This window comes from Corvus brachyrhynchos, unplaced genomic scaffold, assembly GCF_000691975.1.
Source record: "Corvus brachyrhynchos isolate BGI_N302 unplaced genomic scaffold, ASM69197v1 scaffold258, whole genome shotgun sequence".
Taxonomy (NCBI): Eukaryota; Metazoa; Chordata; class Aves; order Passeriformes; family Corvidae; genus Corvus; species Corvus brachyrhynchos.
The window spans coordinates 3,528,393-3,542,560 of NW_008240122.1; the positions used below are offsets into that span (position 1 = coordinate 3,528,393).

General features: G+C 44.1%; 1 protein-coding gene across 5 annotated transcripts in view; it reads left to right on the top strand.

The window, feature by feature from the left end:
* Positions 1 to 7: 7 nt before the first annotated feature.
* SLC3A1 (solute carrier family 3 member 1) overlaps positions 8 to 14,168 on the top strand; it is a 17,372-nt gene continuing 3,211 nt past the window's right edge. The window contains exons 1-10 of one of the 5 annotated variants that reach the window (XM_017744859.1): positions 8 to 2,142; positions 2,928 to 2,969; positions 4,345 to 4,815; positions 5,554 to 5,733; positions 6,705 to 6,859; positions 7,863 to 7,988; positions 10,195 to 10,314; positions 11,035 to 11,159; positions 12,352 to 12,550; positions 13,285 to 13,431. In XM_017744859.1, coding sequence (XP_017600348.1) covers positions 4,419 to 4,815; positions 5,554 to 5,733; positions 6,705 to 6,859; positions 7,863 to 7,988; positions 10,195 to 10,314; positions 11,035 to 11,159; positions 12,352 to 12,550; positions 13,285 to 13,431 — 1,449 coding nt within the window. In that variant the 5' untranslated portion in view covers positions 8 to 2,142; positions 2,928 to 2,969; positions 4,345 to 4,418. Of the gene's footprint in view, positions 2,970 to 3,366; positions 3,403 to 3,546; positions 3,812 to 4,344; positions 4,816 to 5,553; positions 5,734 to 6,704; positions 6,860 to 7,862; positions 7,989 to 10,194; positions 10,315 to 11,034; positions 11,160 to 12,351; positions 12,551 to 13,284; positions 13,432 to 14,168 lie in introns of those variants that run through there. The other 4 variants (XM_017744860.1, XM_008641711.2, XM_017744861.1 and 1 more) reach the window with 4 other exon arrangements.

The following is a 14,168-nucleotide window of genomic DNA, read 5'->3' on the forward strand; positions in this document are numbered from 1 at the left end:
TATTAAAAATAGAGGGAGAAGCCAGCCTTGCTGATCAGCAACGGGGGGCAGGGGCCGGGTGCCTCCTTCCCCTGAAACCTACCCCTGAAATGTCACGTGAGCCAAGCAGTAGCTAATTACAGCATTTATAATGACATTAACCTTTAATCACACAGTCCATTAGTGGACTAAGAGCATTAAAAAATAACACCACCCCCACCAAACCCTGTCACAGTGTCCTCTGCAATTACATTTTGCCACCCCCAGGACTTCAGGCTGATGGCAGAAACTTCAGACACGCTCATGGTAAAAGATACTGTGTCAGAAACTTGTTCCCTTAGACCTTCTCTCTCTTGACAGCTGCCCTCCAGGTCAAGGGAGGATTTTCTTAGTGCTGAGTGAAAGGTAGTTTTAAAGGTCAGATTATCCATCAGTCTTGTGGGAGCCGCTGAGGTAAAGCTGACAACCGTTGTGTCTGCCTTCGTTACATACCTGTAAATCTGGCCCCGATTCTGTAAATAATGAGGTTATATTTAAAGTGCATTATGTCAGACCAGTCCCAGTGGCAGCAAACCTTTTAGTGAAAAAGCATAAAGCAAAAGAACTTTTTAACAATAAACGTCTTCCTACACTTAGCACATTAGGGTGCATAATCACCCCTCTGCATGGTTTTCAGCGTAATATGTGTGGTATTGAGGAACTGGCAAGCTACTTGGCATTTGTAGAGCATCAAACAGTAGATGACTTAGTCAGTCAGTGCATCTAAATAATTATATATAAGAAATACTTGTGAAAATTAACCCCTCCATCTTACAGAAATAACCATGGCAATCTGTGTGGAGATAGCAGCTATTACTGCCCACATACAGATTGGTTTTGTTTCCCTACCTAACCCTGAGGTAAACAGAGTAACTGGCACAGAATATGAAGTGTTTTCTTTACTACTTAATGCCTTTCAGTGGATTCTGCTAACACAGTTGCACTGGCTAGTTACTCCTGCTAAACTGTAAAATAGCTCAGGAGGGAACCATTTCAGAATTGCTTGAGAGCAAGCCAGATGCATAATGCCTGCATACATAAAGTATATTTTAAAAGGAAAAAGTTAAAGCTCAGTGGGAATTGTTGGTGATCTGCCTCTCTAAGATGAAGTTTACGTTATTCCTTTATCAAATAATATTAAGGCAAGCAACTCCTCAGGATGAGAGGAGGAAAGAAAATAGGTCTGTAATAACAACAAAATACCTGTGTGGTTTTATTTTTAGTCTGTGAGGAAAATCATACAGGAGACAATACCAGATTCTTGGGCTTGTTCTCCTGGCTCTGTGGTAGTTGATCATCCAGACCTATTTTAAGCTCCTTGGCTTGTGTATTACCTCCAGGCTTTCTAGAGGAATTTTTAGGATTTAGGTGTCTACCCTAAGTGTACCTGTGTTCCGCTGGTACCTGCTTGCGCTTCGGCTCTTCTCATGGAGCAACGCGGAGCTGATGTGAAACACGACTGCAGTGTGGCTGGGAGCCCGCTCAGTCCGACCCTACAAACTCTGTGTGTTCACCAGCACCGCCACTTGGTAGTTTCCAGCATGGCTTATGTTCTGTTTTAACCTCCCAGTGAGTGTGTCGCTGAGCTTTGCATGCCCTGCAGCCAGCGGAGATGGCACACATGGATTCATCTGGATTCATCTATCCACGGCCTGCGCCTCCTGCGTGCTGCATTTATCTACCAGAGCACTATAATCCTCCTCTTTTCAGCCAGACGCTTGGCAATTAAGACACGATCTGCCCTACTTAAGGTATAAATAAGCCTTTAATGTTACTTGGGGATTACATTAGGACACGAGGGGCTCTTTTGAAGGCACAGCTTTCGCACAGCGGGATTCACAGAGCAGGCTGCTCCTGCAAGATGCTCCAATAAGGGGAAAGGAATGGTTTCCCAACCACGCGTAGAGAGCAGCGGCAGCTTCTGACTAGTGAGATACTAAATTGGCCTTTATCAGTTGTACAAGTATGTGTGCCAAGGGTAAGCTGCCTATGTCCTTAGATCAAGCAAGTTTGTCCATGCAGGCAATAATCATCAGAAAGTTTACTGGCTTAAAGAAAAGAGATGGGAGGGAGCTGAAATACTCGCTTGTAACTAGTTTCCCGTCTTCGATTCCAGCAGTATTGGTGGGTGTAATACTCTGCACCTGACTGTCCTGAGTCTCCTTGGCTTGTGTGACCCATGTATCTGTGGCAGATTGCTGTGTTTTGGCCATCGCTTGCTCTTGCCTCTGACTTGCTTTGTTGGGCTTGGGTGATTGAGGGAGCTTTTGTATGTGCAGGAAGCTATGGGCACTTTTAAACCTCTGAGTTTGGGGGGGAAAAAGCAAGCTGGGGAGTACCAGGTCTTGCAGTGTATTTGATGCAGTCTAAAAAAAATCCTCTATTTACACCTTTTCTCCTTTAATTGAAAGTTAAATCATTGAAATGAAACAACTGAAATGGGGTGAGGAGTCACTGGCGTTGTGCTGAATACAAGTGTACACCCTGAGTGTGCAGTACGTGCCTAGAAACTTTTACAGCTTACTGATATGATGATGTTAAGATTGTAGAGCCATTAAATGGGAGTGAAATTATCAAATAATTTCCCCTTCTGGGTTTCCTGGTAATACTGAATTACAGGTACTGACACCACTGCTGTTATCTCAGATGCTCCCGCAGCTGCCTGACACTGCACAAGCTGAGGTCGCTGCCAGGCACTGCTGTTAGGAAGAGGAAGAAAAAGATTAAATCTGTCATCATCAATTACCTGCTCTTAGCTCAGCTACTGAAGAAATAACACATTTTTGAGTAATTTGAATATTGCATGCTGGACTTTTTACAATCTGTAGTTTATCAACTTCTTGCATAGCTTGAGGCAAACATAACAAACACTTCTTTTGAGTCACAAGCCAACCTTGTCTCCACTGCAGCTGTCCATGAGTTTCCCTAGGACCCTGACCCTGTGGTCACAGGTAGGAGTTAACTTTTACAAGTGATAGGGCAAATCTGTATTGCTTTCTTTATTCTTTCGTATGCTGGGAGGAGATGTCTTGATGGATTCGGGCTCGCTGCCTTCAGGCACTTGGGGCTTGAGGCACACAGATGTGCATGTTTGTGTAGACTTTGGGCAATGTTCTTCCTGCTTAGAGTAGTACAAAGGGGGGAAGAGGGAGAAGGGAAAGGTTCCTTTAAACATTTTTTTTTTCTTTTTTCTTTTTTTTTTCTTTTTTCTTTTAAATGGGGGGGATGGATTTTAGTAGTGGGCAGTGGGTTTTTCTCTTGAGTCTTGCTTGTGCCTGTGCAGACCTATCCTGTCCTGCCCCGGGGCTGGCTCTGGGCGTAGCAATCCTCCACATGTACCCCGGCGTGATGAGTTTCCCTAGGACCCTGACCCTGTGGTCACAGGTAGGAGTTAACTTTTACAAGTGATAGGGCAAATCTGTATTGCTTTCTTTATTCTTTCGTATGCTGGGAGGAGATGTCTTGATGGATTCGGGCTCGCTGCCTTCAGGCACTTGGGGCTTGAGGCACACAGATGGGCATGTTTGTGTAGACTTTGGGCAATGTTCTTCCTGCTTAGAGTAGTACAAAGGGGGGAAGAGGGAGAAGGGAAAGGTTCCTTTAAACATTTTTTTTTCTTTTTTCTTTTTTTTTTCTTTTTTCTTTTAAATGGGGGGGATGGATTTTAGTAGTGGGCAGTGGGTTTTTCTCTTGAGTCTTGCTTGTGCCTGTGCAGACCTATCCTGTCCTGCCCCGGGGCTGGCTCTGGGCGTAGCAATCCTCCACATGTACCCCGGTGTGAGTCGCGGGATCGGTATGTACCGTAGCAGTTGTTAGTGCTTAGGAGGTGGGGGTGGGCTGGGGCGGGTTACTTACACTGCGAAAAGGACGCACCACCAGCCTTTGAATCTTTTCTCCTTACTTTGTGTTGTTGTGTTTGGGCCAGTGGTTGCCAACACTTCATTCTCCTGCTGTCCGTATTTAAATTACCCATATTCAGACTCCTTCAGGCAGGGGAGACTATGACCAGTCTGGAAAGCTGCATATTTACTAGATCTGATAGTGGTAAAACCTGAATTTCCCCCTGCTGTCAAAAGGATGAGAAGGGTGGTGTACTGGAGAGAGCAAGAGTAAACATAACTGCTCAGCTGGTACCAACAGTAGGCTTTACTTCCCGGGAGGACTGTCCTTTCTTGCAGCATTTTGTTATCTTGCTGAAGATGCCGAATGTGCAGAAAATCGGGAGCACTTTGCCCTTTTTGTCCATTTTTTGAACTTTGAGCAGTTGGTCAGGATTGATTATCAACCCAGATAGCTAACTGCACTGCTTCTCATTTCACTGAACAGAGGTGCTGTGGCCAGAGTCTCCAGGACAAGACCTGTCAAGTAAAACAGTTGAGGTGGAAGCTAGGAGTTTACCTATGGAGCTGAGTGAGAAGGGAGGTGTGGAGAACAATGGATTTGTTCAAAATGAGGCTTTTGAGGACAAGGAGACGGACACCAGTAGTGAAGAAGAAATGCCAAAACCGTGCAGTATTGATGTGGACCCTGTGGCTGTGGAGGAGACACTATTGAAGCCTTATGCTGGGATGCCAAAGGAAGTCTTGCTGCAGTTCTCCAGCCAAGCCTGCTACAGAGTCACCAGGGAGATCCTCTTCTGGCTCATAATTGCTGGTTCCATTGCGCTTGTGTGTGCTACCATTGCGATCATCGCTCTCTCTCCAAGGTGCCTTGACTGGTGGCAGGCCAGTCCTATTTATCAGATCTATCCTCGTTCCTTCAAGGACAGCAACATGGATGGGAATGGGGATCTGAAAGGTGGGTCAGTTTTCATTCTTGCTGTGTGCAGAGCTGTGTAACAGTTGTCTGTGTATGAGTGTATATAAAAAGCAAAGCCAATAAGAGAGTACAGTCCAATAGACAAAGCCACCCTAATGGAGAGAAGTAAGTAAAGTTGTCTGACAACGTTAATGGCAACTCACATTGTCGTGAATAAATCCAGGAGTTGCTTGCTCAAGTTAAGTCTAAGCCTGGAGTTAGAAGAGAGGTTAGAAATGGTGCTGAGAGCAAGCAGCAGCACAGCTGCCATTGGAGTCAGATACCTCCACGAAACTGAGGTCAGTCAGGAGCACTTGGTCATGTTTGATTGGCTGCTTTTCCTAAGGAAAACTAAAACTGACAAAGAGGGGAGAAAGATGTGTTACTTCTTGTTTTCTTCATGGTCTAGGTGTTATCAGCTCATAAGAATGCGTGGAGATGGGGCACCCAGTAGCAAGGAGGCAATGCCTCTTATCAGTAGCTGAGCTGAGACTGCCCTGCAGAAAGGGAAGGCACAACACCAAAATGGACGATGCATTTCTAAACAAGAAGTGATAGCCACACTGTACAGTACTGGCAAGTGAAGGGCAGAAACTGTTTCTGTGGTTGCACACCAGTGGTAACATGTCAGGAGGATAAAGGAACCTGTGTGCCATCTTTGAGAGCCCATGGCCAACTCAATTAAACAAAAATCTTTTGTCTTTTCTGAACAGATGATGTCCTTTTGTTTTTAAATAGGTATCCAAGAAAAACTGGACCATATTACATATTTGAATATAAAAACCGTCTGGATCACCTCTTTCTTTAAGTCCCCTTTAAAAGATCTTGGATATGGAGCTGAAGACTTCTATGACATTGATCCCATTTTTGGATCAATGAGAGATTTTGAGAATCTGATTGCAGCCATACATGACAGAGGTAAGCTGCATCTCCAAGCAAAGTAACTCTATTCAAAAGAGGGACCTTCTAGTGCAAGGTTGTAATGTGAGACTTGAGTTTGTGCACCTGGCAATCCCCCCGTGGTGGCATTGAGCAGGAGCAGATGGAGGTGGCAGCGAAGGGTACAAGGCAGCTCCACAGCTCCGTGAGCTCCGTGGTTACTGTTTCCTGCCCTTCAGCTCTGGGGCAGTGCTGGGAGCAGGACAGAGGGCACAGGGCGGCTGCATGTCCTCTGCAAGGAGGATGTTTGTGGGTGGTGGGCTGGCACCTCTCCATGCTCCCTCAGGCACGTCCTACAGGCATTGAAAGGCTGGGATCAAGCAGAGGTGCAGTTCTGTCTGACTGAACACGAGGGAACACACGCTTCCTTCCTGCCCTTGCACCCTTGCTTTGGTGCGTTCATGCCTCAGACCAAATGTTTGCTCAGGTGTTTCTCCTTACAGCTGTTGAGCTGAGTGGAAAATGATTTGCCAGTCTGAAATGTTTGAGGTTTCAGTAAAATGTCTGGTCTTCAGGAAGGGTGATGAAGAATGTGTGTTCACTGATGCTAGACCGGTGAAGTACCTTTCCCACCTGTGAGGTGTGAGACAGATGTTGAAGTCAGAGTTAGTGGAAGTGGCTCATAACAGCAGAAATCTGTTCTGATTTTTTTCTTCACCCTTCTTTCCCTCCCAAGCTGTGTTCCGGCTACTTGCAAACTCCAGTTAGTCTAACTGTTTTGGTAGTCTGGTACTTTTTGGGGGGTTTTTTTTGTTTGTTTGTTTGTTTTTTGCCTCTCTCCTTCACCAGACCTCTGGCATGGAACATGGCCAAATACCTCTGATACTGCATTCAGAAAAATTATTAACGTTGTTTTAAAAGGCTAAATGTAATGTTGTAGTTTGGGGTTTTATTAATGTGGGGTTTTGTTGGTTGGTTGGATTTTTTATGTTTTTGATTTTATTTTTAAGGGCTAAAGGTGATAATGGATTTAATACCAAACCACACAAGTGACAAACACCGGTGGTTTCAGCTGAGCCGCAATCGGACTGGGAAGTACACAGACTACTACATCTGGCAGGACTGCACGCAGGCTGCTGGCTCAGTCATTCCTCCCAACAACTGGGTAAACATGGGAAGGGACACATGCACATCCCGAGCTGGATGCCACAGAGCAAAAGCAGCTGTAACATGATTGTCCCAGTGTACGTGGGGTTTTAAATGCCTGGTGAGAGGTACAAACTGATGTTACTACGTGAGCTAGTGCAGATTAAGATTTAAACGAGGTTGGGGGGTCAGGGGAAAAGTTCCTACTTCAAGTGGAATTTTAAAAATTAATTTTGTTTCTTCACCTTCACCTTCTTCATTCATGAAACAAACACCCACAAAAAAAGGCTGTGCACAAGTTGTTCACACATGCCCCCGTCTGTGTATGGGTATTTTGCTCTACAAACTGTGTGTCAGCTCCTCTGAAATCACGGTGGGGAAGGAAACAAAACAATGTGATCTTGGCTTTTTTCCTTTTTCCTGTAAAGTGATCAGGCCAGAAGATGTGTTGCCTATTTCAAATAGGTTTATTTTAGATTTGAACTGGTGGGAGCATGATTAGGAACTTGCATATTCTAAAAACTCAAGGTGGAATTAGTACTTTTTTATGAGTTAGTGTAATTTCTCTTTAGAGTCTTAAGAGCTATCTTAGCTTTTGGAAATTTTTATTACAGAGATGGTGATAAAGTTTAACATTTTTAAGATGTTGACTGTTGTTTGCACTTCAAAGGGATAATATTGGATTGCAGAAAGCTCTAAGTTAACTAAAGCTATTGTTAATAAGCTTTAGGAGAAGCAATTCCAAAATAAATGCTCCTACCCATGTTTTCCCCTCTATTCCAGATAATTCCCCACAATGCTGAACAAGAAATACATGTGGCAAAGCACAACTAAAGGGAGAGCAACTAGTGGGAAAAAGAAATTAAAATCACAAGTACCAAAATCTGCTCAAAATGTAGTCCATTGATTAGGCACTTTGTGCTTTATTTTATGCTTGTAGTGCCCCACATTTTAATGTCTGCACAGGAGGAAATGTTTGTTAAATTAGTAGTTCTGATTATCTCCCTCCCTTGGATGAGCAGGTGAGTGTCTTTGGGAATTCCAGCTGGCAGTTTGACGACATGAGAAAGCAATGTTATTTCCATCAGTTTGGGAAGGAACAGCCTGACCTAAATTTTCGCAACGTTGCTGTCCAACAAGAAATCCAGGTGAGTATGAAGTATGAAACCCACTGCTCCTGAGCCAACAGCAAAGCAGCTCTTGCACTGAAGCCTGTGCAGACTGACTTACCCAAGTGCAGAGAAGTTTTTATCTCTGTTGATACAGAGCGCTGTTAATTAGCCCAGCAAATGGGGGGATGGCACCTTGTTTTAGCAGAGAGATGTTTGCATTTCCAGGAAAGCAGAGGCAATGCAGATTTGAATTACAAGGAATGCCTGGGATTGTGGATAAGGGGGAGATAGTGAGTTTCGATCTGTCTGCATGTCTGACGACTTTCCAGGGGAAAAATGAGTGTTTTCACAGTGAGAGTGGTGGTGGTGGTGTCCCAGCAGAAAATGTGGAATTCATTAAGATACAGGGATGTGAGCCTGAACATGGGGAGCCTGACAACTGCTGCTTCTTTTCCCCCCTTCCTTTAAGTTATCCCTCAGCAGGTAGCACAGCTACTTCAAGTGTTTAAGTGACTCCTTAAGCATTTGCTACTTTGTCCTGTTGAATTGTGGTGCATTTCTTTGGCGCTGGTCTTCACAGCTGCCCAGTCCTCCTGGGATGGTCTCTGTGGGGCCTCTCCCCTCACCAAGTGGGTACTACATGAGCTCGAGGAAAGAAAACACTTCTGGCCATACTTTTTAACTCAAATATGAAATGAGACTGCTTTTAAGACTGGTCCTTGAAGAACTCTGTGAGAAACCTCTCTGTGTCTTGATACTTCCCTTAATCCCACATCTTGCCATTTGCACTTTTTTTTTCCTCATAGCATTGCACATGCTTTTTATTAGTCCTAATTAATTTTTCAAAATGGTACTTGGATTATTGAAACTCCAATAGCAAAGAGATGCTGCATTTCCTATGCAAAAAAAAAAAAAAAAGAAGAATACATAAAAGCTGGAAGTTTGGGTTGGTAACACCAACCTTTGGTAAATGTGTATGAACATCACGTTAAAGAATAATCTTTGTCTAGTATTTTAATTCAAAATCCTGTTCCAGAAGGTTGGGAGGACTGAGCAGGAAGCAAATGGACTTTTGCAGAGAAGCTCAAGTCTTTGGGCACCCAAGAACAGCCAAACTCAGCCACCAGCATGTTGTGGCTTTCACGTGTGCATAGACGTAGGTTGGTGCCAGTGAGAACCACGTCAGTGCTTGATGTTTGCAGTGCTGATACGGGGGGTTGCCTTTGTGCTGAGCACAGGTATAAGCATGAACATTTTTGGGTAGGTTCAGTATTGGACAGGCACTGTATTGAGAGCTGATGCTTTCACAGTGGTGCTACCAGAAAGTGCAGCTCAGTGAGGCTGAGTCTTTATTTGCCAAACAAAACTCTGTACAGCTTGAGTGTGGACTAATTCTACTCCAGCCTGTTCAGACAAGTGTTCTTCATACATTTAAAAAAAGGCAATTCAATAGACATCTTTAAAAATATATAAAAAATGGATTTTTCCTCAGATGAAGACGAGTATCACATCTAAAAGGACATTTGCTGAAACCACTCAAGAGGGACTGAACTTTGGAGGTTTTTGTTAAAACTAGGGCAATTAAAACTGTAGTAATATGATAGTTACTGAGGTAGGAGATAATTTTACTGATAGTGATGAATGTTGGAATTTGATAATGAAATTTCAAATAAGTAGCATTTGTAATTGTTGGATAATAATTTTTCGTGTTCCTGCAAATCAACAAAAAAGTCAGAAAATAAAGCTAAAAAAATTACACCAGTCAAATAAGAGAGAACAAATGTTTCAAGATCTCTATTGTGTAAAAGAAAATTGGTGGCACAAGGTTTGTGCAGAACAACATATTCCTGTATATTTGAATCAATGTGTTCTAATTATGTGCAGCCATGACGAGTGTTTATCAACAACAGCACTTAGCACGAGCCCAATTGTGTTGATGAATGAGATTAGAAACTGATTTTAGCGAGTCATGCCCTGGCTTTGGTCTTCTGAATTATGGGAGAAGTTACAGACCAGTCTGTTTCTTTTTTGTACTGAGTGAAATAATAAGACATACTTTATTTAACTATTAATTTGACCTTAGATCAACGTGATTCACTTTAGCTTCTAGAAAAATTTGAAGTACAAATTAAAAAATTGTTGTGTATTAACACCTCCTTACAAGTTTAGTTTTCTTTTTAAGGGTATACTATTTTAAATGGGGTGGGCTCACTCGGACTTTTCAATTTTTACCTTTGTCTAGGATATTATAGAATTTTGGCTCGGCAAAGGAGTTGATGGATTTAGTTTGGGCGCTGTTAAATTTCTCTTAGAAGCAACACATCTCCGAGATGAGCCTCCAGTGAACAAGTCTCAGAATGGAGTAATGTATATGTTCTGTCTTTGCTTTCTTTCCTGCATTTCCTACAGAGAAAAGAGTGTCTGGTTTGACTCTTTTGGGGCTTGATTGTGGCTGTAGGAAAATCAGGTCAGCCACGTCCCTTGGAAGGCAGGTGGGTCTTGAGCACTCTGCAGAGAGAGCACTCACCAGAAAGAAGCCCCAGTAAGAACTGGAACAAAACTAAAAACCACTGGTATAGGTAGCTTGTCACAGTGAGAGGTGACCAGGCACATTCACTGTTGTTTATGCTATTTGCTTTTGCTCTGATAACAAACTTGGTGATATTCCCAGATAGTGCCAGCACTAAGACATTGTTCTCCTGTGGAGCTGGGGATCACAGACAGCTGGTCAGCTCCAACATAGTGGTGGTGTTGGGCTACCTTACCAAGGTATTGTCCATCTTTCCAGCCTTCTGTGAGGCCACAGCACCTGCTGTGCTCACTGCTCCAGATGGGCTCTGTTGGCTAGTGCTGTGGGTGGGCTTTCCCTGCTGAAGGATGGGATCCAAAATTATCAGTCCTCTGCTACTCTAGAGTTCCTTGAGTGCAGTTCAGCTCTGTGCTGTTAGTGTCAGCATGCTGAACTCATGTCCATAAAAATTTGTGGGCTGGTGCACTCTCAGGAAAGGATGGGAAGAATTTGGAGAATTCTGAAACCTAAAATATTGGTCAACTAATGTGAAATACTATACCCTGCTTTAAGGAGAGTATCACAGCCTATTCCCAGCTCTACCATGACTACACGACCACGCAAGTTGGTTTGCATGACATCATCCGTGGCTTCCGTCACACCATGAATCAGTTCAGCAGAGAGCCTGGCAGATACAGGTAACCAGCACAGCTGGCCAGTTTTTCTCTAATATTCCTCACCCTCTTGCTAGCAATAAAATGGTTTTTTAATAGCATAATATGCCATAGAAATGCAAATCCTCCAATGCAGATAGCAGTGCATAGGCTGTATTGTCTCTTCCCCAGTGTGTGCAGAAAGGAAAGGAGATGGCCCTGTTAGGTCTGCTCCATCTATGGACTCTACAAAGCTGAGCAGAAAAGGGAACCTTTCTAACACAGAGATGCTGCAATTCATCAGCTCCGTACCTGATTTATTGTATAGTTTTAATAGTGTAGTTCAAGTGAGACACACAGAGAGTGTTAGAATCACAGAATGGTGGAATTTGGAAGGGACCTCCTGAAGTTCTCTGGTCCAAACCCCCTGCTCATTAGGGCCACCTGGAGCCAATTGCCCAGGAATTTGTCCAGATGGCTTTGGAACATTTCCAATAATGGGGACTCTACAACCTCTCTGGGAAACCAGTGCCAGGGCTCAGTCGCCCTCACAGTGGAAAAGTTTTCTGATGTTCATAGGGAAACACATTTCCTGTGTTTCCGTTTGTACCCATTGCGTCTGGCCCTGGCACTGGGCACCACTGAAAAGAGCCTGGCTCTGCCACCTTTGCACCCTCCCTTCATGTATTTACATACATGGATGAGATCCCCCTGAGGCTCCCCTTCCCCAGGCTGAGCATCCCCACCTCTCAGCCTTTCCTCCTGGGAGAGATGTTTCAGTCCCTAATGGCCCTAGTGGCAGGGAAAAGGGGAAGGATTACCTCCCTCACTTCTGGCAGCACTCCTCCTAACGCAGCCCAGGATGCCATGAGCCACCTGCAAGGGCACATGGATGGCTCGTGGTCAACTTGGGGGACCCCCAGGTCCTCTTCTGTGAAGGAAAGCATGGAAATTGCTGGAATGGACTGTGTGGCTGTGGATTCAGAAAGATATGACCTCAGTCAGATACTTTAGCCTTGTGTTGACTCTTGTAGATTTTTCTCCAGCAATTTCCAAGAAGTATTTCTCCTTGATTCCTTGTGTGCTTTCCAAAATATTGTTTCTCTATATTAATCTTTTTTGATGGGGAGGGGGAAGTTAACGTAATTCTTAATGCTGCGTCCAACCATTTCTAGCTTTATTCTGTTCTGTGTAACGAAAAATGAGCCAAAAAAGCTATTTGTGTACTACTTTGTAGATTTATGGGTACTGATGATGATGAAAAGGAAGACATTGAAGCAACAATGATGTATTATGGAACGACTTTTATCCAAGAAGCAGATTTTCCCCTCAATTTCAACCTAATTAACATGAAAAATCTATCGGGCAACAGCATTTTTGAAGCTGTCGACTTGTGGATGAAAAACATGCCTGCAGGAAAATGGCCAAACTGGGCAGTAAGAGTTCTAGACCAACTCTCATAGGAAGGGCTTGTTCCTGTAGGTGACAGAAACCATACACACACTGATTTCAGTGGGATCAGCAGCATCCTGAGCTCGTGGCTGAGCTACAGTCCCTGTCCTTGTGAAAACTTCCAGCTGCTGTAGTTGGAGTCCTTGGCACTGTCCGGCTCTCCTGCCCATCAATAATAGTACCACTCCCCATGCAAGGATGACAGAAAGGAATTTATGATCATGCCTCTCCCTCAGTGTCTCCAATGGCTGAAACACCAGTGAGAATGGAATTGGGATAATTATCTTTGACCATAAACTGACTCACTGCAATAGATTGTTGAACCGACCCAGGGCCAGGGCAGAGAAGGCAGTGGAGGGCAGTTAACATAAAACATTGCTCCTCTTTCCTAGGAAGCATGTTTGGAATGTCCAAGGGATTTTTTCAAAGCAAGCAGAGCGGTCCTCACACAGCAGAAAAAATAGCAGGGACCTGTAAGCAGGGAGAGTTGTTATTTGTCATCTCTTCCTCACTTCTGCCTCATGTGCTGCTGGCAGGACTTCTGTGTATTAAATTTTTTGTGACAGAAGTTTGTAGTGGCACCAAGATAAACATAATGGACCTCACAGCCCTGGAAGGGAAAGAAAACCCCCAAAATATTTACTACCTTTGTTAAATTAGTTAATTTCACATAGACATGAAATCTTATAACATGTGTTTAACAGAATGTTTTCGTCAGGTTGGAAGCCCTAACGCTGCGCGGATTTCAACTCGGATTGGGAAGGAGTACGTCAATGTCATGAACATGCTGCTCTTAACCCTCCCTGGTACTCCTGTAACTTACTATGGTGAAGAAATAGGCATGGAGAACATTGTGTCAGAAAATGTAAGTGAAGAACGTGTAAACTCTGGTCCTGTTGTTGTTTAGTTCCAAGTAACAGAACATTCAAAAATACAAGAACTTTTGTTAACCAAACCCAGTCTTCCTCACTGCTTAAATGGTTTTCCATGTTCCTCATGGCAAACCACTGTACAGCATGTAGAAATGGCCAGGCCAGAGACCAGAACCAAGGCCTTGATGTGTGTCTGAACTGGTAGACTTCAGTTATGGATCCTGATTTCTGTCCTTCTCCAGATCAGTCTTGCATGGTTTGCAGCAGCGTTGCTTCAGCAGAAAGGACAGCAAGTGGTTAGGAGAGGTGTGCTGCAGTCATATGAGGGAAGAGGAACTGAGTCATCTCCTTCCTCCCATGGAAGTGCCCTCATCATTACGTCAGAGTCCATTATTTCCTGGCTGTGATTTAAAGGAAGTCATGGTTCTGATTCTGTCCAAGCCACGGCTGTCATGAGTGTGCCCAAGCTCAGAAGAAGGGATCTGCACAAAGGGGAGGCTGCCTGGCGGCAGGCAGAAGTGGCTTTTGGTTGTCATGCATACTCTGTCCCAAAAAGGAACAGCTCATCTCTGCCTCTCCTGACCGTATTTGAGCACCATGAGAACATGGTTCTATGGCAGATGCCGGTTTCCCTGTGGAAAGCCTCTGTTAAGGAATGAGGCAGCTCCTGACAGAGTTAGGAAATGGCATGGGCTAGCTTTGTATCAAGGGGAAAGAGGTACTTGAAGCA